Source organism: Sceloporus occidentalis, unplaced genomic scaffold, assembly GCF_023333645.1.
Source record: "Sceloporus occidentalis isolate IW3139 unplaced genomic scaffold, rSceOcc1.0.p SCAF_10, whole genome shotgun sequence".
Taxonomy (NCBI): Eukaryota; Metazoa; Chordata; class Lepidosauria; order Squamata; family Phrynosomatidae; genus Sceloporus; species Sceloporus occidentalis.
The window spans coordinates 23,352,763-23,376,064 of NW_028316990.1; the positions used below are offsets into that span (position 1 = coordinate 23,352,763).

The 23,302-nt window shown below is 45.0% G+C and overlaps 1 protein-coding gene across 1 annotated transcript in view; it reads left to right on the forward strand.

Annotated features, from left to right (window-relative positions):
- Nucleotides 1-22,736, forward strand: part of PKD1 (polycystin 1, transient receptor potential channel interacting) — a 102,595-nt gene extending 79,859 nt beyond the window's left edge. Inside the window, exons 28-46 of the mRNA XM_089540766.1 lie at nt 263-406; nt 1,058-1,268; nt 1,439-1,565; nt 1,792-1,908; nt 2,066-2,115; nt 2,931-3,133; nt 3,324-3,429; nt 3,794-3,906; nt 4,343-4,545; nt 5,773-5,967; nt 6,730-6,869; nt 14,150-14,277; nt 14,588-14,756; nt 16,048-16,173; nt 16,577-16,751; nt 17,753-18,040; nt 18,123-18,257; nt 18,991-19,305; nt 20,072-22,736. Coding sequence (XP_089396892.1) covers nt 263-406; nt 1,058-1,268; nt 1,439-1,565; nt 1,792-1,908; nt 2,066-2,115; nt 2,931-3,133; nt 3,324-3,429; nt 3,794-3,906; nt 4,343-4,545; nt 5,773-5,967; nt 6,730-6,869; nt 14,150-14,277; nt 14,588-14,756; nt 16,048-16,173; nt 16,577-16,751; nt 17,753-18,040; nt 18,123-18,257; nt 18,991-19,305; nt 20,072-20,668 — 3,542 coding nt within the window. The 3' untranslated portion in view covers nt 20,669-22,736. The remainder of the gene's footprint in view (nt 1-262; nt 407-1,057; nt 1,269-1,438; nt 1,566-1,791; nt 1,909-2,065; nt 2,116-2,930; nt 3,134-3,323; nt 3,430-3,793; nt 3,907-4,342; nt 4,546-5,772; nt 5,968-6,729; nt 6,870-14,149; nt 14,278-14,587; nt 14,757-16,047; nt 16,174-16,576; nt 16,752-17,752; nt 18,041-18,122; nt 18,258-18,990; nt 19,306-20,071) is intronic.
- Nucleotides 22,737-23,302: the final 566 nt, after the last annotated feature.

Here is a 23,302-nt window from a genome sequence, read left to right on the forward strand (position 1 = left end):
CTGTAGGATAGAGCCATGCCAGTCACATAGTGAAGTCAAACCGCATTATTTCTATAGTATAGATGCACTCTGAGTTTGAAGGGTGAGTAGTTGAATGAGACACAGAGTGGACCCAAAGCAATTGTTTCAAACAGTGGCACCACAGTTTTGAGAGTCCTCCAATTTTATTCCCAGGGCTGCAGAGGTTTTGAGATTGTGGCTGTGTGATGGAGCCAGAATTGACCTAAAAGCCTTGCTCCTGTATCTTGTTTCGTTCTTCCAGGGCTCAGTCCATCATGGTACTTGCAACACGTCATTGTCAGGGACTTGCAGACTTGTAAGTCCTACCACTTCTTGGTGAACGACTGGCTGTCTGTGGAGAGCGAGGAGAACGACGGCTTGGTGGAGAAGGAGGTCTTTGCGGCTGGTGAGCTGGAGGCTGGGACTTTTGAGTTTGGGTCTGCAAGGGCCTTTAAGGAAGGAGGGATGGCACACAGGGTGGTAGGGCTACTGAATTCCCATGTTGAGCAGAAATGGCCACCACAAAATTTGTAAATCTGAGCTCTGCTTCTGAGAAGAGGAGGTCTGAAGTAGGAAGGAGCTGTTTTCATTGGTGGTACCAGTGAACCGGGTGGAAGTCTTTCCTTTCCAAAGGACACATAGCATCCCTTCAGTCTGCAGATTGTTGCTTACAGGTGGCCCTCCATATCCATTGTTTCTTTATCCATGTATTCAGGCATCCACAGCTTGAAAATATTAATACACACACACACATGCACACACATACATATAAATTCTAAAAAGCAAACCTTGATTTTGCCATTTTATATAAGAGACACCATTTTACTACACCATTGTATTTAATGGTACTTGAACATCCATGTATTTTGATATCCATGGGGTATGGGGGGTGTCCTGGAACCAAATCTCAGCAGATACCAAGGACCTACTGTATTGTTTAAAACCTGATGCCCACCCTGGGGAAGGTCTCCTTGGCATCCCTTCCCTCTGCAGGGGCTCAAATGCTCCCACCAGCCCTTGGACTGACACCTTCCCATCCTCTGCTTTTCCTCCCCAGGTGAGACGGAGCTGCAGAGTTCCCTGCGGATCTTTGTGGGCGAGTTGCAGCGGGGTTTCTTCGAGAAGCATGTCTGGTTGTCCTTGTGGGACCGACCTCCTCGCAGCCGCTTCACCCGGGTCCAGCGAGCCTCTTGCTGCTGCCTCCTCGTCTTCCTCTTCCTCTGCGCCAATGCGGTTTGGTACGGCGTCGTGGGAGACGTCAACTTCAGGTGGGCTCCTCTCTCAAAGGCTGCATTGGCACTGCAGGATTAGTGTGCCTCTTGTGAACCAAAGATCGGAGATTAGCCATCAAGTCTAGTGGAAGAATCTTAGGAATTCCCTGACAATGGGAATTGCATTGGAGGATTACCTTACTCACCCCCTCCTATCTCTATTCCAGCCACGTGCCCATTTCCACCTTGATTCCCATCAGCGGCGAGACGGCCATGGTTGGCTTGGTGTCCAGTTTGGTTGTCTATCCTCTGTACCTGGCACTTCTCTTTCTCTTCCGAATGGCACGCAGCAAGGTAAGGATGCAAGAAAACTGTCAATGGGACATCCAAAGTTCTTCCTAAAGCTTCGGTGGAATCTCTTTTCCTGTGGGTTGAACCCATTGCTCCGTGTCCCAGTCTCTGGAGCAACTGGAAAGGGAAAGGTCCAAAGTCTTTGTTCCTCCCTTCCATCATGGCTGCCGTGGTCCTTCTGACCTTGGGAGGAAGACTTTGGCCCATCCTGTGTCCCTCTCTCTTGCAGGTCTCCATCAGCCAGTCTCTGGCCCAGTCTGACCAGCAGTCCTTGGAGATCGACAACTACCTAGATACCTCAATTCTCGAAAGTTCATTCCTCAACTTTCCTGGCCTTCGAACAGAAGTGAGAGACAGGGAGGGTGTCACAGTGGAATCCTTGATGGTTGCCATGTTCCCAGAGAAAGATGAAGGGGGCTTATACTAAGATCCAGAGGGCAGACCCTAATGGTACTCTTTCTAGCATTCTTTCTTGCTTTCTCACTCTCTCTCTCCTTCTACAGGCCTTTTCAGAGCAAACAAAAACCGATCTGTTCCTGGATGATTCAAAAAGGTAAGTAGGGATGTCATTCGCTTGAACAATTCTGCATACTTGTGGGGTTAAGGAAAGACACTCTCTGCATGAGGCCAATGCAAGGAGCCATTTTGATATTTCTTGAAAAACATGGGGAGGGGTGCATCTATTGAGATTGTATTCAAGTATTTTTTTCAGTACAAATAATACTTGAAGCTTTTCTACAGTGGACCTTTGGGCTTTGGTTCTAGGACCCCCAATGGGTACCAAAATCTGTACACGCTCAGGTCCCATTACATACAGTGGGATATCAAAATGGTGCCCCTTATATAAAATGGCTAAATCAAGGTTTACTTTTGGAATGTATATATTTTCAAGCTGTGGATGCTTGAATCCATGGATAAAGAATCCATGGATACAGAGGGCTGACAGTATTTCCTAGGAGACAGGTTGTATTTCTTGAAAGGCTCTGGCTTGCTGGGTTGTACTATTGTTACTATTATTTCTCAAATACAAGAAGCTTTTCTATTTCTTCTGTATTTCTTACATACATCCTGAAAAACTTGTGAGTTTTTGTTGTAATTTCTCAAGAAGAATTTTGTATTTCTTGAAAAGCTCAGCTGGTGTGTTTTTTTCTTTCTGGTTCATGAGTACAAGAAATACTTTTGAGTTTCTTTGTTTCTTAGGATTTATATTGTGTTCTGTACTGCTGCATCTGCACTGCAAAAATACTCCAGTTTGACACCACTTTAACTGCCATGCTATGGAATTCTGGAATCTGTAGCTTTGTCAGACATTTCTGGGAAAGCTCTATTGAATGGTGGGCTCTTTTTTGTCTGTCTTTCTGGGCTCAGCTTGATCCGGTGGCCATCCAACGAGGCCCTTCTCCACTGGCCGGATCTGCTGAGTGACCCGTCCATCATGGGCAACACCATCCAGAAGCTGAAGAGAGGGAGGACCAGCCGCCACCTTGGCCTCGAGGCTCCTTTGGCTGCTGAAGACGACAGTTTATCCCTTGGATATCCCCAGGCACAGGCCAGATACTTCTCAGCTTCAGGTGAGGAGAAAAGCAAAAAACCTCGTATCTGAATTTGCCTGGCATCGACGTTTGCCTCTGTTTTGTGGATGGGAAGCTGCCCTTGTGCCCAGGTTCTAATTCAGCTCAAGGGAAGCCTCCCATTTTCCCAGCAATGGATGCAGCTGATGTTGCTGAATGCCACCTTGCGCATGCTTTCTTCCTCTTGCAGATGAAGACCTGATACGGCAAATTCTTGCAGATGGAGCTGGCAGCCTCCCTCACACGCAAGATGTGGGGCAGCACCGCAGGGTCGAAACAGATCTCATCTCAGGGCTGTAAGTCTATCCAGGGATGGAGGGGCAAGAAGGCATCCTTGGGTGGGGGCAAGTATCTTCTCCCAGTTCCTCCATGGCGGATGTAGGGGTATGAAGGAGTCCCTGGGTTATGGAGTGTTGCACACCTTTCCCATGTGGCTGAGATGCACCACATATGTGCCTGTATCCTGCAACCTTCCCAGTTGGCTCGGTAGGTGAGCACAGAACAGGGCAGGAAGCTCCAACTCTGAGATACGATACCTTGAAGGCCCTGGATGCAGATGTGTTGTGATTGTTGCTGCCAGCTTGTGTGCGACTCCTTCCCCTGACAAATTCCATGAGCAGCAACGAAATATTTCATGCATGATCTTGTTTGCCCTGGTAGATCCAACATGCTCGGGGAGAAGACGGAGACGATCATGTTGCAGAGGCTGAATGACAAAGGGATAGCCATCCCTGGCAGGGAACTCAACCGCTCAGCCAAATCGACGCGGACAGGTAGCTTGGCGGCTGTGGTTTCTTGGGCAGCCTAGTTCAGTGGGTCTCAACCTTTCATACTGCAAGGGGATCTTGGGGGCTTTGGTACTCAGACGCTGCTGGGCCAATGTTAGAGGTTATAGGTCAGAGCACCACCAACAGCAGAGATTCTAGGTCAGTGCATGACTGATGTCGGAAGTTTTAGGTCAGAGCATGGCTGATGTTGGAGATTTGTTAGAGCATGACTGATGCAAGGGATTCTAGGTCCAAGCATAAGTAATGTTGGAGGTTCTAGGTCAGCGCATGACTGATGCCAGAGTTTCCATGTCAGCACAGCCAATGTTGCGGTTCTAGGTCAGAGCACAGCCAACAGAGGTTCAATGTCAGAAGTTCAATGTCACTAGCATCTCTCCACCAATTCTTCCACCCATCTTCACATGCCTTTTGTCTCTGGCAGTTGTGGACCATGCTCTCCGGAAGCGCCTCCTGCCCTTCTGGTGCTCTTACCTGGCACATGCCGTCAGCTTTGCCATCCTCCTCATCTGCTTCGGGGTCTCTGTGTGGATCGGTGTGGGTTTCACCTCCAGCGTGGCCCTCATGTGGCTCATCTCAGGGATTTTTAGCTTCCTCTGCTCATTTGTCCTCTGGGAACCCCTCAAGGTAGGCCATGAGAAGAGCTGTAGGTTTCTCTGATAGGACTTTTCCACTTTTGATAGGACTTTTTACTTGCCACCTTGTGCCCTCTTTGAGTCAGCACCCATATCTGGCCATGTGCTTATTGAAATTACCTGAGGAGGCCATGCTCCAACTTATCTATTCCTTGAATTTCAGATTTTTATAGATCACATAATATGTTTCTGGGATTTATTTTTCAGGACCTCATACTGTTTCAATGGCAGAAGATGCAATTGTTTTTGGAACTGGTCTGGTGCCCCCCCCCCTCTTTTTCTCTGCAGATGTCCCCAATTCTTTTGTTCTTTGTGTGGGGAAAAGAGGTAGCAATGCGGAAAATTAAAACAGACCACTAATGCAACTTATTAAGTGATCCAGATGTTTGGAAGAGCTGTTGAGAGTCACTTCCAGTGAGTCTTTGCTTACCACTAAGACACATCTTTGGAAAACAGAGGGAAAGGAAGTTAGAAGATTTGCTGCTGTTGTGTAACATTGCTTGGAGGCATCTTGGAAAATTCTGGTCCTGGGAAAGCAAGGGCAGGAGATATGGCTGCCAGCAGCAGGGGCCTCTTTTAATTCAAAGACCACAAAATTAGGACTGGCAGCCAGAAGTCCCAAGAGTTTAAAATATGAGGTTACTCTGGAGCAACTGGAGGACACACATTGCCATTCCAAAAGCCTTTCTTCATTTGCTCTACATTTGTTTATAAAGTTCTGGTACATATACAGCTTAAATCTCCCTTATCCATAACTCCAAAATCTGAAATACTCAAAAAACCAAAACTTTTTTTCACAGGTGGCTGAGAGTTGCAGCACCTTTGCTTTCTGATAGTTCAACATTCACAACCTTTGTTTGACACACAAAATTATTTTTTAAATGCCGTATAAAATTGCCTTCAGGCTATGTGTAAAAGGCGTATATGAAACGTCAGGGAATTTTGTGTTGAGACTTGGGTCCCATCTCTGCGATAATTCGTTATGTGTATACTTGCAAACACAAGTATTCCAAAATCCTCCAAAATCCAAAACAGTCCCAGTCACAAGCATTTTGGATAAAGACGACTCAACCCCATACATGAATTGCATATACCCTTATGTCTTTTTCTTAAGACAGGGATGGCAAGGAGCTCTTGTCTCACTAAATCTGAACCCCCCTTGTTGCTGTCGGTAAACATGCTAGCTGATTTTTTGAAATGGATTCTCTGCTCCTCACAGGTTCTGGTGGAGGCTTTGTATTTCTCACTGGTGGCCAAGCGTCTGCACCCCGAGGAGGATGACACATTGGTGGAGTATCCCTTTGTTGAGCATGTTTCGGAGAAGATCGGCAAGGTCCGGCCACCTCAAGGGTTTGCATTGTTCCAGGCCAAGGAGGAAGCCAGGAAAGTGAAACTTCTGCACAACCTGCTCAAAGTGAGTAGTAAAGAGAAGGTTAAGCCATGGAGTTGGGGTGACTTTTAGCTCTGGTCTTGCAATAGGAAGAGTTCATAAGTCAAGGCTGGCAGTAACACGGACATTGCAATTACCAAACACTGTTCTTTTTGCACCAGGCATAACAGGGGGTCAGGGATGTTCCATGTTCCCCCACAGCAAGAAGACATATTGCACCCATGATTTATTAGGTGGCATGACTTGTAGTTGCCAATTCTGCTAGGCTCTTTATTTTTTTTTCTTTGTATAAAAATTTCAAAGTGTTTGGGAGGCACAGGGGCAGCAGCGTTCCAGGAAGCGTCCCCAAAGTGCTAACTTGCGTAATTTACGTAAATGAGCAGAAGTTCCCAAGCTTTAGTCCTCCATTTGTTTTGGGCTTCAGTTCATAATCCCCAGCCAACATGGCCAAGAGTCCAGAATTATGGGAGCTGCAGTCAAAATCATCTGAAAAAACCAAAGGTTGGGAACCACAGCAGAGCCATTGCTAGAAGTGTTCTAGCACTTCACAATAAGAGCTTTCCAAAGCCACAGCAATGAGGGCTCTACTTTTTGGAATTCATGTATATACTTAATATTTTCAAGCTGTGGATGGTTGAATCCATGGATAAATAATCCAAGGATTTGGGGGGCTGATTGCATATATATATTTAAAATGTGCCATTATCCACGGGTAGTTTTTCTGCTGCAAGCTCCCGAAGCTGTTACCCACAGAATAATGGCTCCTGTTCTTTTTGCTTTTGCTAGAATTTTCTCGTCTACATGCTTTTCCTGCTGGCAATCCTTCTCACCAACTACGGCGATGCTTCGCAGCACAGCCAGGCTTTCCTTCTGCAAAAGTCCATCAAGCAGCAGCTGGGTGCCGAGCGGTTCCTGAGCATTAAGAGGTATTTTTCTAGGCAAATGATGCATTTAATGTACTTCCATTTACTGTTCTGCTCAGCCTCCCTTATCAATCCAGAGGAGCTGATGGCTCATACACACAAAAACGGAGCCAAGGCAAAAATTAAAGAGTTTGAGGCATGCCTTTTATTAGCATCCCTAAAATGCCACGTGTTACAAGTCTTCAGAGTTTATGGACTATCTTAATTTAATGCTCAAGGAACATAAATTTCCGTCCAAGTATTTACCTGGCAATCCAGGAAAGCAGCATCTGCCAATCAAGGGAGGGATGTGAAGGAGTTTTCCCAGCAAAGCCCTGCAGCCGTTCAGTGGCTATTGGGATTGGAAGGGCACAGCTGCAACCCATTACACAGTTGCTCAAGGAGGTCCTGTCTTTTGTGGGTTTTATGGTCAAAGGATATGCTAAACTATCAGTGGTTCCTAAACATTGGTCTTTCAGATGTGTTTGACTCCAGATGCCAGAATCCCCTGGCTCAGTTGTTCCCAACCTGTGGGTCGGGACCCTTTTGGGGGTCACAAGACCCTTTCACAGGGGTCGCCTAGGACCAGCAGTGAGGCAGTGTGTTGGGGGGGGGGGGAGCCTAGAGCTGTCTCTCCAGAAGCCTCTCAGGGCTGTGAGGGAGGCAGAAGGGGCTCTTTGGGGCCATGAGATGAGGAGCATGAGGAGGAGGTGTTGCCTGGGAGCAGAGCCTCTTGCCGGCCATTTGGCCCTTTGGGGCATGCGGTGGAAGGGAGGAGGCTGCGATGATGAGGAAAAGCAGGGGCTCGTCCGGATGGTCCTGGCCACTTCCCTTGGCTCCCTCCCTCCTCCTCCTCCTCCTCCTCCTCCTCCTCTTTTTCTACTTCCAGAGCAGCATCAGCCCAGGTGAGCTACTCATTCACACTCCCTTGCTTTTCTCTCTCCCTCCCTCCCTCCCTCCCTCCCTCCCTCTCTCACACACACACATTGCACTTTGAAACCCCTCTAACTGCCCCGGCTCAATGCTCTGGTGTCTGTGAGGCATTTAGCCTTCTCTGTCAGAGAGCTCTTGTGCCACAATAAACTACAATGCCCAGGATTCCATAGCACTGAGCCCTGGCAGTCAAAGCAGTGTGTTTTGGACACAGATATCCTCCTTTTGTGAGTTAATGAGTGAATCCAGTCTCTAGCCTTTATATCTCTCTCACACACTGCAGGGATAACAACCCACTTTGAGACTGCTTTAACTCAATGCTAGGGAATCCTGGGAATGCTAGTGTTTGGGAGACGTTGAGACTACTCTGTCAGAGATGGCTCTGAGACCACAATAGACTACAATTCCCAGGATTCCCCAGCACTGAGCAGTCTCAAACTGGACCATTTCCTCAGTATGGATGCACCTGGGGAGGAATTCTGGGCACTGCAGTTCAACTACGTTTGGAGGGTTATGGGACTCCCTGTCAGAGATAGCTCTGGGGCCACAGTGTACTACAATTCCCAGCATTCCCCAGCACTAACCCAGGACAGTTAAGTCACTCTCGAAGTGGATTATTTCCTCAGTGTGGATGCAGCTTTGGTGAGGAACTCTGGGCATTTCAGTCCAGCATTGTTTTATTTCTGCGGTGTGTTTTGGACCAGAGACAAGGTGACCAGGCATCCTCCTCCTTTTCCAGGACATGTCCTCTTCTGTCACATTTCAAAATGTCCTCCATTTGGATCATGGCTAAGAAGCATGAATTTATAATTACATGGGTGTTTTTAGCTTTTATTTTTGGTCATGTCCTACACTTTTTGCTTGAGTGCCCTACATTTTGGGGTGAGGGCATTGGTCACCTTGGTCAGAGAGTTTTACAGGGGTTTAACTGCCATTCTGCCGTGGTGCTGGAACAAACCACCATTCCCAGAATTCCATAGCATTCAGCCAAGGCAGTTAAAGTGGTCTCAAAACAGATTATTTCTCCAGTGTAAATGCAGCCCAAGCCTTTTGCCTCTCTTATGCCTGAGATTTCAAAGTCCAGCCCTGGCACCACAACAGACTACAAATCCCAGGATTCCATAGGATGGAGTGATGAGAGTGAAAGCAGTGTCAAACTGCTTTAATTCTGCAGTGTGGCAGCAGCCTAAGTGTGTCTAATGTAGTTCTTAACATGGTGCACCTCTTGCATACCGAGTCTCGCAAGACTTTTTTGTTTAACAACTTTTACCCACTAACTCCATTTCATGTCTCCTTTATTTAGTGGGGTGGAATACAGACAAAACAAAGCAAAATTTAATTAATTGATTGATTGATATCCCATCTTTCTCCCAGTACAGAAACCAAGGCAACATACAACTTCAAAAACACGATACAATTCTTAAAAATGCCGTTAATACAAAAGTTAAAAAACAACTAAACCAACATTAATTTAAAAGAGGTCTGTCATATATTGTAGTGTAGTGGTTTGAGTGTTGGACTAGGACTCTGGGAGACCAGAGTTGGAATCCCCACTCAACCATGGAAACCCACTTGGTGAACTTGGGCAAATCACACTCTCTCAGCCTCGGAAGAGGATAATGCCAAACCCCCTCTGAGCAAATCATGGCAAGAAAATCCTATGATACGTCACACTTAGGGATATCAGAAATGACCTGAAGGCACAGAACCACAAAGTGGAACAGGACTGGATCCAGAAGGTTTTGGAATGCTGTGGGAAGACTAAGACCATCAGAAATATGTGTTTTCCGATGGTTTTAGGAACCAAGACACCACTCCAATATGGTTGGGGGTCACCGCAACATGAGGAACTGTATTAAAGGGTCACAGCATTAGGAAGGTTGGGAACCCTAAAAGAAGAAACTAAAGCTTTATTAAATAATCCAATCACGAAATCAGAGATAAGGGAAGCAATAAACAAAGGGGAAAATGGGAAAGCTCCAGGTTCGGATGGATACACAATGATGTATTATAAACTGTTTCAGGATGAATTGGTTAGCCCTCTCCGAAAAGTATTTAATGAAATAATCAAAGACGGTATTCCTAATACCTGGAAAGAAGCAAATATAATCCTGATTCCTAAAGAAGGTAAAGATCCCAGCCTCCCCCAAAATTATAGGCCCATTTCATTGCTGAATACGGATTATAAAATATTCGCAAGCATATTGGCAGAAAGACTCAAAAATTTATTGCAAAATTGGATAAAAGAGGACCGGAATGGTTTTTTACCAAAGAGGCATGCTAAACATAATATAAGGACAATCATAAATATAATTGAGTATTATGAAAAAAAAACCCAGGTAAAGAATTGGCATTAATATTTCTTGACGCAGAGAAAGCATTTGATAATTTGAATTGGCAATATATGTTAAAATTACTACAAAAAATAGGTCTGGGAGATAATATGGTAAATTAGATAAAACAATTATATTCGGAACAAACAGCAAGTATTATTGTGACTGGATCTAAAACAGAGGAATTCAAGATTGAGAAAGGTACCAGACAGGGATGCCCCCTTTCCCCTCTACTATTTATAATGTGTATAGAGTTATTATGTAATGAGATAAGAGACAATAAAGAAATTAAAGGTACCAGAATAAAAGGTCATTAATACAGAATTAAGGCATACCTGGACGACTTGGTCATAATAGTTGAAAACCCTTTGGTAAACACCGAAAAAGTTTTACAATTAGTCAATGATTTTGGGGAATGCGTGGGATTTAAAATTAATAAATCTAAATCAGCATTGATTACATGTAATTTGGAAAAAAGGAAACAAGAATGTTTACAATAAAAACTGGAATCCAGGTACAGAAAAAAGTTAAATATCTAGGGATATATATAAAACAAACAAAAATAGTTATTTATTTGATAACAATTATAGGATAATTTGGCAAGAAATAAAGAAAAATTTGGAAATTTGGTCAAAATTGCAAATACAGTGGTACCCCGGGATACGAATTCACCGCGTTACGAAATTTTCGGGGTACGAAAAAGTTAGATTTAAAAAAACTGTTCCGGGTTACGAAGATTTTTTCGGGTTACGAAAAAATTTTCGGCGCGAAATTTAAAAGTGAAGCGCGGCTAGCGGCTTTCCAGCGGCTTTCCAGCGGCTTTTCGGGTTGCGAAATTTATCGGGTTACGAACGGCGCCGCGGAACGAATTAATTTCGTAACCCGAGGTAGCACTGTACCGGTATCTTCGATGGGCAGAATTGCCATACTTAAAATGTGTGTGCTTCCCAAAATAATCTTTCTACTCCAGAACTTACCAGTAATAAAAAACGACATAATGTTCGGACAATGGAAAAAAGATATACTTAAATTCATTTGGGTAAATAAGAAATCAAGAATAAAGTGGTCATCATTAACAGACAGTAAAGAAAAAGTGGGATTAGCCCTACTAGATTTCAAGCTATATTACCACGCATGCTGTTTAGATTGGATCTGGGAGTGGATATAGTTGGAAAACCACAATTTACTAAATTTAGAAGGATTTAACTTAGTTTATGGGTGGCACACATACTTATGGTATGGGAAGATGTCTCAGAACAAAATCTTTAATGATCATATAATCAGAAAATCACTATTGAGAGTTTGGAATATCTATAAAGGAAAATTATCCAGAACCATCCCAGATTGGGTTTCCCCACATGAAGCACTGTTAAAAAGAATCTGTATAGAGGGTAGAGTTTGGTTGAGATATAAAGAAATCTTAAAAATAGAAAAAGGGAAAAAATAATGAAATCAAAGGAAGAATTAGAAGAGAAAGGAATCAAATTACAATAGTTTTCCTATTTTCAATTGGTCAAACGTTATAGGACAGATAATAAACAAACAGGATTCAGTATAGAAGAAACAGAATTGGATGAGATTATTAGTAGGGGGGAAAGGAAATGGTTGATTTCGAAATTATATAAACTCTGTCTTAAATTAGAATTGGAAAAGGAAAGAATTAAACCCTGTATGATTAGCTGGGCAAAAAACATAGGACACATAATAAATTTGCAAAAATGGGAAAGAGCTTGGGGGAAGGACCTAAAATTTTCATTATGTATGGATATAAAAGAAAACCTAATAAAATGTTTCACAGATGGTATTTGACCCCTTCCAGATTAAGTAAAGTTTATAAAAATAGTACAGGCCTATGTTGGAGGTATAACGGGAATGTTGGATCTTTTTACCACGTGTGGTGGACATGCCCTAAGGTGCAAACCTTTTGGAGTGGGATTCAGGAGACTATACAAAAGATATATCAAATTGAATTGAAGCTGGACCCTGAGTTGTTTTTGTTGAATATGGTAGATAGTAAGGAAATAAGACAGAAATTAAAACCGATATTGTACTTAATAACAACCGCAAGGATGTCTCTAGCTAAAGTTTGGAGAAATTCAGAAGTCCTCACAATGGATACATGGCTTTATAAATCTTTGGAAATAGTGGAAATGGACAAAACTACAATGGCACTAAGAGATAAAGCTGAAGAGTCAAAAGAAATCTGGGACCCATTGGTGAAATATTGTAAAGACAGATGGACAACATAATATAACATTTTCAGTAATCTTTATTTCCTCTTATTATTTCTTTCTGAATTAAACAAACTTTATAGTGTATATATCAGTTGGGGTGAAGAATTAAGGAAAAAGCTTAGTTTAAAATGTAATCTTTGGGGTTATTAAAGCTTAGAAACATATATATATTCATATATATATATGGATTCCCAGTGATTGGGCGGTATATAAATAAAACCTATTATTATTATTATTATTATTATTATTATTATTATTATTTACACACAGAAAGTGTGTTATGAAGGATCGTAGTTACATAAAGATTATGCCTAAATAGAGAAATATATTTGAACAGCTGTTAAGAAAGTATTTACTATAATCAATCATGGGGGGTGGGGGTAATTACAAGAACTTATGTAAAAGAATGATGGAAAGCAACTGTTTTGTTGGTGTATATATTGTAAACTTTAATAAAGACTATTTAAAAAGAAAAAAGAAAGAAAGAAAGGTTGGGAACCACTGTTGGCCAGGCTGGCTGGGACTTCTGGGAGCTGAAAATCAAAATACCTGGAGGACCAAAGTTTGGGAATCGCTGTGCTAGGGTAAGCCCAAAGAGATAGGCAGTCTCTTTTGCTCGGGTGTGTGTTAAAAAATGATCCACACCAGGTGTCAAATATGCTGAAATTGGAGGACATTTGGGGATTCCTCCTGGACAGAAGGTTGCAAAAGTGGACAGAAGTCTTGGAAGAAGAGGGCATTGATCACCTTACATAAGTGGGAGATGAGAGGATGGAAAGAGCGTCCAAGTCCATCTCGGCCTCAGAGGGAGCCATCAGGCAGACCCAGCAACATCAGGGACCGCCTGAAGGAAGTGGCCCCTCCCTCCCCAACTGTCATCTCGGCCTCAGAGGGTCATCAGGCAGACCCAGCAACATCAGGGACTGCCTGAAGGAAGAGGCCCCTCCCTCCCCAACTGTCATCTCGGCCTCAGAGGGAGTCATCAGGCAGACCCAGCAACATCAGGGACTGCCTGAAGGAAGAGGCCCCTCCCTCCTCAACTGTCATCTCGGCCTCAGAGGGAGTCATCAGGCAGACCCAGCAACATCAGGGACTGCCTGAAGGAAGAGGCCCCTCCCTCCTCAACTGTCATCTCGGCCTCAGAGGGAGTCATCAGGCAGACCCAGCAACATCAGGGACTGCCTGAAGGAAGTGGCCCCTCCCTCCCCAACTGTCATCTTGGCCTCAGAGGGAGTCATCAGGCAGACCCAGCAACATCAGGGACTGCCTGAAGGAAGTGGCCCCGACCTCCCCAACTGTCATCTCGGCCTCAGAGGGAGTCATCAGGCAGACCCAGCAACATCAGGGACTGCCTGAAGGAAGTGGCCCCTCCCTCCCCAACTGTCATCTCGGCCTCAGAGGGAGTCATCAGGCAGACCCAGCAACATCAGGGACTGCCTGAAGGACGAGACTTCTCCCTCCTTAACCTGTCATCTTGGCCTCAGAGGGAGTGATCAGGCAGACCCAGCAACATCAGGGACTGCCTGAAGGAAGTGGCCCCTCCCTCCTCAACTGTCATCTCGGCCTCAGAGGGAGCCATCAGGCAGACCCAGCAACATCAGGGACTGCCTGAAGGAAGAGACTTCTCCCTCCTTTGTCACCTTGTATTTTGTATCGCATTACGATTTTTACTGTACACCGCTATGATCATTGCGGAATAGCGGTCTATAAATAAAACTTATTATTATTATTATTAAGTGGGAAAGTCCTGTTCTGTACTCAGTGTTATCCCTTTCGTCTTCTCTCCCCGATCCCATCCGCATAGATCTGATGAGTTTTGGGTGTGGATGTCGCAGGAGCTGTTGCCCTACCTTTACAACAACCAGTCCGGGCAGGGAGGCTTCAGCAACACCCTTGGAGTCGCACGGCTACGGCAAATTCGTTTGCAAGAAGGTACGTGGCAATTAATAGATGTTGGGATTTGCGGTATGCTGGGCTGGGAAAAGGCAGGTGATGATAGGTATGTAGATAGATAAATATTAAAAGGAAGTGGGAGATGGGTATGAGTGGCCCAATGGATCTCCACTTTCCCTGATGCTCAGCTTTGCAAATCCTAAGATAGAAACTTGGGCAGAAATGCTAATGTTGGAAGGCATCATTGAGAGTCATGGGAATGTTGGGAAGAAAGAGAAGGGAATAGTGATGTGACATGAGCTGGGACATCCAGAGAACCCCATGGTCCTTCTTTCTCCCCCCTTTTTAGTGGAGTGTCCAGATTCTGTTCACCGTGTCCTTGGTGGGACTTCTGCCCCTGAAGAGAAATGCCTTACTGGCTCTGGTAGCTTTGACACCGCCAGTTATACCGTTGGCTGGAAGAACAACTTTGGCAACCACACAGAAAAGTGGACATATTCGCCACCAGATCTTGCTGGGTAAGCAGTGCCAATGCCCTCCTCCAAACCCACCATCATCCTAGCCAGAAGAAGTGCTTTCCGTGACAGTGTGACCCACTGCCTGCAGGTCTCCCTTTGTCATTTGCATTCATCTCCGCATTGCCAACTGCCAAGGCAGATGCAGACCTGGCTGTGGGTTCAAAGAGAGAGTCTTCCCCATTTCTCTCCATCCAAGTGATGCCCTGGTGACTTCCTGGGGGATCCCATTCTTTCTTTTAAAAAAATGCAAACTGTATAGGAGCGATCCACAAGAATTGCAGTGCTCAGAATAAAGCATTTTTCTCCATAACTCTGCCTTGAGCAGTTTGGTAGCAGTTAAATAAAAGAATACAATCTCTTGAGAAATGCTGACAGTAAAGCCCTTGAGTTTTTAATTTATTTTTCTCTTCTGCACCTTACGGAGTGAGCTTTCAGAGACAAGTCAACAATGATTAGAAATGTTAGGAAGTTATATTTTTTAAAAATAGATTTTTCAAAAGATTGAGACAAGATGGGAAACCTAAGGGAGAAAGCTTGACATCTCAAAAGTTGATGGAAAAAGAAGTGAAGTTTATGCAGTAGAAAGAGGGAGTTCCAGAATGCAGCTAGCTGTGGACAATACAAAGGCAAGACAGGAAAAACTGGCAGAAGGAGGAGTGCTTAGTCACAGGATCCTAGATTCAGAAGGGGTCACAAGGGCCATCTAATCTAACCCCATTTTGCAACGCAACTGAAGCACTCCTGAAAGTTGCCTGCCTAACTTCTGTTTAAAGACCTCCAAAGAAGAAGAGTCCACAAGCAGCATATTCTATTCTGAAAACTTCTCACAGTCAAGAGGTTCTTATGGTGCACCTACACTGCAGAAACAATGGAGTTTAGCACTGCTTTATTAAGTGCTGTAGTTCCATCCTGTGGTTTTACAAGGTCTTGGGCCTTCCTGCTAAAGAGTGATGGTGCCTCAAGAAACTACATATCCCCAGATTCTGTAAGATGGCACCATGGCAGTTAAAGTGGTGCCAAACTGCATCATTCATATAAAATGTAGTTGCACCCCTGGTGTTTAAGTGGAATCCCTTTTCTTGCCATTTGAATCCATTGGCCTCTAGAAAACAAGCTTGCTCCATCTTCTGCCTCTGAGATGCCTTCAGCTGAGATGCCTTCAGCTATCTCCATATTCAGTTGCTGAGAATATTTGGATGGAGCCAAACTTCAGCAGAAACTGATCCACTGAAGATGGGCAAGGAGGACTCTCCATACCTAGGCTTAACCTTCCTCCCTTCTTCTCTTTCAGGGGCTTGTATTGGGGGTACCTCTCCTTCTATGACAGTGGGGGCTATGTCCAGGAGCTGGGAACCACATTGGAGGAAAGCCGGGTCCGCTTGGAGCTCCTCCAGCAGAACAACTGGATCAACAATGTGTAAGGATTCAGATGTTGTTGGAGGGAATGTGTCCTTCTTTTGCCAGGCTGATCCATCTTGGATTGAGACAAGACTTGTTCACCCAAACTTGTTCACCCATCCCTCTTTAAGGGGTTTTGCACTTCACCTCCCAGAATCCCAGACTAATTGGCCATCATGGCTGAGGCTTCTGAGAGATGAAGTCCAAAATCTCTTAAAGGGCACAGTTTGGGGACCACTGCTATAGACTTACACGGCTGTATCTTTGAATTCCACCACAATGGACATTTGTGTTCAGGGCCACAAAACTCCTGTCCCTGCCTTAGACTCTCCCATCTGCTCTTTTCCAAACCAACTGTCTCACCCAAACTCAGTCTTCCCCCCAAACTGCCTGCCTGATTCATCCATCTTCCTCCCCTGCAGGAGCCAAGCGATCTTTATGGAACTGACCCAGTACAACCCTGGCCTGGGTTTGCACGCCGTGGTCACCCTCCGACTGGAGTTTCCCATAGCCGGACATGCATTGCCAGCGCTGGCCGTCACCTCTCTGCCACTCCTTCCGCTCAGCAAGGGAGTCACCCTCCAGCTCCTCATGATGGTCAGTCCCAAGGATTGCGCTCACTGGGGAAACCCTGTAGACACCGCTGCTGGGGCTGCTCTGGCTTATGGGGTTTATTTACTTTTGGTGTGTGAAATGGGGCAGCTGGATTAGTCCATTGCAGGCTTCAGAAGTTTTATTTGGCACTGTGAAGTTGAAGGCTTTCATGGCCGGCATCCATAGTTTTTTGTGGGGTTTTTGGGCAATGTGGCCATGTTCTAGCAGAGTTTTTTCCTGACGTTTTGCCAGCATCTGATGCTGGTGAAACGTCAGGAAAAAACTCTGCTAGAACATGGCCACATTGCCCAAAAACCCCACAAAAAACTATTTATTTGGCACACATGTTCATACACAAATCTTTCTTTTTGTTGGATTTTATATATTTGATACTGGAGTGGACTGGAGATGTGATGCAAATCTTGGTAAATTTCATTGTCTTGGGCAAGAATTTTACGATTTCCCCCCTCCCTGTGAGGGAGTCCTTCAAACGTGGGCAGTTTTCAATAACTATTTGCAGATCAGGACTTCCTGATCTCACACACACAGAAGGGTGGGGGGTTGTGTAGAAAACAGCATTTCTCATGCTGAAAATAATATTTTCTGTACAGAAATAACCTTGTTCTTATGGACAAGAAACTTGTTTTCTGCACACACACACACACACAAACCCAATATAGTTTTTTCATGATGCCAAAGTCATGATAAGTGAATTTTCTCATTTTGCCAGACTTCTCCTCATCACAGTTTTCTGACTTTTCTGTCTCTCATTTCAACATTTTTTAATATTCTTTCCATCCTTCAGATGGACGTCTTCTCAAGTCCTGCAAGTGTCTTTGTACAGTTTGATGCTAGCCATTGATCCTCCATAAGGAAAGGATGCTTAACTGCAATTCTTTCTGGGGTGCACCATTAAGTCCTTCTCCCTACAACGCAGCCCCACTTTGATGTGTCTGGGGTTCAATCTTGCCCTCCTTTTTCTCCAACTTCCTCCATGGTTCCAGGTCATCCTCATGGCTGTGGTGGTCTACTTTGTGGTCTCCGAGTCCCTCTCCATCAAGAAGGAGGGCAGGGCCTATTTTGGCCTCCTCAGCAGCTATGGCCAGTGGCTTCTCATCCTGGCTACCACCTGCACTGTCATTATCCACCTGAGCCAGGCCACTCTGGCCGATCGGCAGTGGGCCAAGTACCTGCAGAACAGGGAGGGCTTCACCAGCTTCTATGAGGTGGCGTCTCTCCAGGATGTCTTCAGCTGCCTGGCTGCCTCTCTCCTCTTCTTGCTGACGGTCAAGGTAAGGATGGCCAACAGAAGTGGATGTCACATAGGCCAGATGGTTGTAACAGGCATTCATTCTTGGCTTTGTCTCCCAACAGGTTTCCCAACAGCTGCGCTTCATCCGGCAGTGGTCCATGTTTGGCAAAACTTTGCAACGATCCATGAAGGAGCTCTTTGCCACAGCGGTGGTCTTCGCAATCCTCACTGTGGCTTACGCACAGCTGGGCTACCTGGTAAATCTGGAATGACTTTTTGGGGGGACTGAGTAGCCGGAATCAAGAAGTGGCTTGAATCCTGCTGGTTCACTGCAACTACAGCAGACCTACTGACTCAATGAGATTTGGCAATGTGTTGACTTGTCATTCAAGAACTGAACCAGTAGATCTGCTGGATTCAAGCTGTTGAATGGGCCACCAAGATGTGGGTAGATCCTGTTGATTCAGTGGGTCTACTTTGAGCCAGTGTGGTATAGTAGAAGGCAGTGGTGGCAAACCTCCTTTGAACAAATCTTGCCAAGAAAATCCTTTGATAGTTTCACCTTAGGGTCGCTATAAGTTGGAAACGACTTGAAGGCACGCAATGATAACAATAACTCTGGATGGAACAAAGGGTTGATGCTTCTACTCCAGTGGGGGGACCAACTCATTTTGTAAGGAGGACAAAATAGACCCCTTTGTCTCCCTGTGGCTTCTGCCTAGAAGCCCCGACCCACAGAAAAGCCATACTTCAACTTCTCACGGGTCTTTGCAGACCTGAGTGAAGGCAAGGCAGGAACACGGAGAAAGGAATTAGTGTGGATAAATATTGAAAGGTGCTTAGTGGGTGGGAAGGGGCTTGATCCTGTCAACAAATGGTGAGCAAAGGAGGTTGGCATTGAATAAATTGAGCTCAGGGGAGGTCCAGTGCACACTGGCCAGTATTGCTATTTTGAGCCCTGATGGCAACTTCTGTGTCTCCTCTGTGCAGCTCTTCTCCTCCCATTCTGAGGCCTTCTGCAGCTTCTCCAGGTCATTCCAGCTCCTTTTCACAGCCCTCCGGAGCAGTGCAAGTCTGCACCTCTTCCTCCCCGAACCCGTGGGTCTCTCCCATCTCTTTTACGCCAGCTACGTCGTCCTGGAGTTATGGGTCGTGCTGCGACTCTTTGCTGCTGTGCTCATCCATCACTACCGCGAGACCCGCTTTGAAATGTACCGGCCGGCCTTTGAATCCCAGGACTATGAAATGGTGGAGCTCTTTGTTCGGAGGCTCAAGATGTGGATGGGATTCAGCAAAGCCAAGGAAGTAAGGACACAGATCCAGGGTGCATCTCTCTCTGTGTGTGTTTGGAAATGAGATCAGACCAGAGAGACTCATTTCACTTTTCCCCATTCTGAGATCGGAAGCAGCAATGGGGAGAGGCCGAGGGAAGGAAATAATAATGATGTCCCCTCCCCACCTCAGTTATTAAACAAAATATTTCATTCTGTGCCTAGGAAGGAAAGTGATTTTTTCAATCTGTCTATAACATGCAGATTTCTTAATTGCATAACTTACTGCAGCCCTCTCTTTTGATGGTTTTGCAATGAGCCAACATTTTTTTAGTTTATAAGTACAGAACGTTTTTAAAATGCTTGGTCAATCCTTCTCTTTCTCAGTTTTTAAATATATTTTTATGCATTTTAAAAATATATCACATATATATGTATATATAGATATGAGATCTAAAAACCGCATATATTGTTACTTTTGCCACAGATATATTTGGGTGTGGAATAATGTCCTTGTGTCATTGCAGATCACTTTCAAAATATTAACTTTAAATCATCTAGATGAAAAAACATGAATTTTGGGATATTTTCTGACCCTTTGGGGAGTCCAGTATACTGAGGGTTAGCAGTAGAATTAAAAGTGGAGTGAAGCATCTGAACCCACCAAGAGTTGAGGGCCAGAATAAACCACGTCTGTGTTGTGGCTCACCAAAAATAAAAAATCTTGGTGTTCCAGTGCGCTAGATAGTTCTATAAAGCCCCAATGGCTGTCTTACCTTTTTCCTTTTCTTCTTCTGCAGTTCCGGCACAAGGTCCGCTTCGAAGGGATGGAGCCGCTGCCCTCCCGCTCGTCCAGCCAGGATTCACGCTCCTTGCAGGGCCCTACGCCCAGTGCCACCTCGGACACCTCTCGCGCCTCCACCTCCTCCAGCCAACTGGATGGGCTCAGTCTGGCGCCCAGCACTCAGGACAGCTGTGAAGTGGACGCCGAGGTCCAGCGCTTGCTCTCCCTCTTGGAAACTCTCCTCACCCGCTTTGATCGAGTGAATGAGGTGACGGAGGACGTGGGTCGCCTTGAGTGCCAGTTGGAGGGAGCACGGAACTGGCAGGCCAAAAAGAAAGGAAGGCAGAAGGCCGAGATGACAGCAAACAGCCATCCTCACCCACCCCAAGGAAGTCCGAGGCCCCTTTCCTCCAACGCAGCCTCCAACGGCAGCCATCTCCTGCCCACCTGCCACCCAGGTGGCTCTGTGCCCATCAGGATAGTCCGAGCCAGCCAGGGCATGAACCAGGGTGCATTGCTCACACCACCTAAGACGCAGACCTTGCTTGTGCCGGCAGTCAAGAGAAAGAAACCGTTAGGTGCCAAAAACCGGGTGCACCCCAGTGGCCAATAACAGCAACGTTCCCTAATTGGGAAGACCAGAAAGGTGTTGTGAAACGGAAGCGGGTGAGGCTTTTCTTTTCGCATCCTCAAACTCCGAGGCCAGAAACTTTGCCTCTCCTTCTGTTTGTAGGGTGAAAGCTACAGTATGTTCAGCGTGGAACAAGGAGATCTGGAAAGACGGCAGCTATTTCCACAAAGCCTGTAGTGCCTTGAAGATCACCCGCCTGATAGCAGGAGCAGTGTTACTACAGTTACCTTGAAGAACAGGGAAGCCCAAGGAAGTAAGAAGAACCAAAAAGCTTTTGCGATGGCATCCTTGTAGCAAGAGGAAATGGTCTTTTTGTCTGGGCAGCAGCAGAAAGTGGAACGCCCAATCCCTAGGAGAGAAAGCTCATGAGGAAATGAAAGAGTTTCTTTCAAAGAAAAGAAAATTGCAACCTGTTGACTTTCTTGAAAACTGCTGAAGGAAGAAGCAAAACAACCTGGGCAAACCACTGGCCCAAGATGGCCAAGATGAGTCCCAGATGGCTTGCACTGGGGCCAGATTCATCTCATGTTTGATGAAGACTTCTCAAAGAAGCTGCCCTTTGGAGGGAAGAATTTTTGTCAGGCTGATTTAGCAGATTCTCCTTGGATGGAGGAGGGTTTCCCAAGACAATCTCCTCTGTCCATTTTACTTCTGGCTCCAGAATTTTAATGGTAGGTCTATTTAAAAATACTGTCAGCTCAAGGGAAAAAAAAAGGAAAGGGGCCTTATCCTTTGGCTAAAAGGTTAAAAATCTACCTGTCTGGAAAATGGTAGGCTATAGGGCGACACCAAAACATGTTTGACAAGGTTCCAGCATTTCTTATTTTGGAAAGGGTTAGTCGGAGGGTCGAAGCTTGGAATAGGATCCCATGAGCCGGTTTCGATGGGTTGTTATTCCAGCGCATCAACTCCCTCTGCTGAAAACCATTTGAGTGGGTTTGTGTGTGTTGCATTGGCTGTGTTGTTTAAGAGTTGGAGGAGTACCATTTGAGTATGTTTTATTTTATAATGTGCATGTGTGTGCATGCGCACACACACATATGTATTTCATATATATATATTTGGTTTACGGTTTTTGTATTTACTGCCCAGCACTTTAATCATTGCTTGCCTTAGCTAACAGTGACACATGCGACTTTTAAAATAAGAGCAGGATAATAATATATCATGGTAGCAGTATTTTTTGTTTTGTTTTGTTGTAAATCATAATGTGAAACAGGCCACTGGAATATGACCACAGATGTGCCCACTTCTTGGTAGTTACCCTCCAAAGTGCTAACACATTTGCAAAAGGTGCCTGGCAGTCACTTTGTAGGAAAAGAGCAGATAAGAGACTAGGAAATGCAATGTTCATAAAGGCCAAGATCTTTAAAGTTTAGACAAGAAGGCAACCTAGTAGCTCATTTGGGTGTTAGAGCCTGATGGATCACATGCCAAGCCGCATTTACTTGGTTAGTTTTCCATCTCCAAGGTATTTCATTATGTATATGCAAATATTCCAAAATCTGAAACACTTCTGTTCCCAAACATTTCAAATAAGAGAAGCTCAACCTGTATTCCGCTTTGGAATGGGTTGCAGGGCACACTGTCACTTTTTGACATTAAAAAACTACCAGTTTTTATAAACCTGATTTTTTGGGGAGAGGGTATTTCCCAACCTGTGGCCCCTGGAGGGTCTCATCCCCAAAGTAGCCCACATTGACCTCTAGTTTGAAATAAACCACTCCTTCCACTGAAACCGACTGCTGGACGGTGGTTTCTCTGGCCCTTTGACTGTCCTTGGTGGCCTCTGGAAGGCGGCCGTTCCTTGCGTCTTTTCCCCAGGACACCTTCCATGTTTCCCTTCTCCCTCCATTGTGGCACTCCATCTGCCCTCATATTTCCTGGGGCCGGTTTCACATTATTGCAAGTAATTTATATGGGAATTTTTACAAGAAGAAGAGGAAGAAGAAAAATTGTATATTTTTGTATGTTTGCTATATTTTTATAGCATCGGTACTGTGCTTAAACATGTATAGATAACGAGTTATTTAAAAACGGTACGTTACAAGGCCTACTTTTGCTGAAATGGCTGGGGAAGGTGTGGGCAGTCTGTCTTTTTGGGGTTTCCGCCAAAGGGAGATACTATTTCTATGTGTGCCTCACTTCCTGGGCAAGGAGCTGGAACTCCCTGCCAACGCACAACGGCGCCAAGAAGTTGCCAAGTCTGAAAGGAAGAAGGGGGTATCAAAGCCCTGTTTCTGACCAGGCCTTACCCAAGCGACCTTTTCAGAACCCGACTCCATCATCACTGCTGGGAGTGGCAAAAGCAAGATTGTGTTTTCCTGGAACAATTTGTTTCCTAATCACACTTTTTCCCCTTCAGATGTAACCAACAGGGTTACATTCCCCTTTTTTATAAGACTTCGTTATTTATAAGGGTGCTATTTTTGAACAAAAACTCATTTTTATATATAAACTATTCCAAGCTGCTTTATCATCAGGTACAAAATAAAGACAATAATGCACTTGCTTCCTTCTTTTGAGAGAAACAGGAAAGATTGCTAAGAGGTAGGGAGAGAGTTACGGAGAAAAATAGGATGTTTGAGGGCATTTGCCAGGAGAGGAGGAATACTT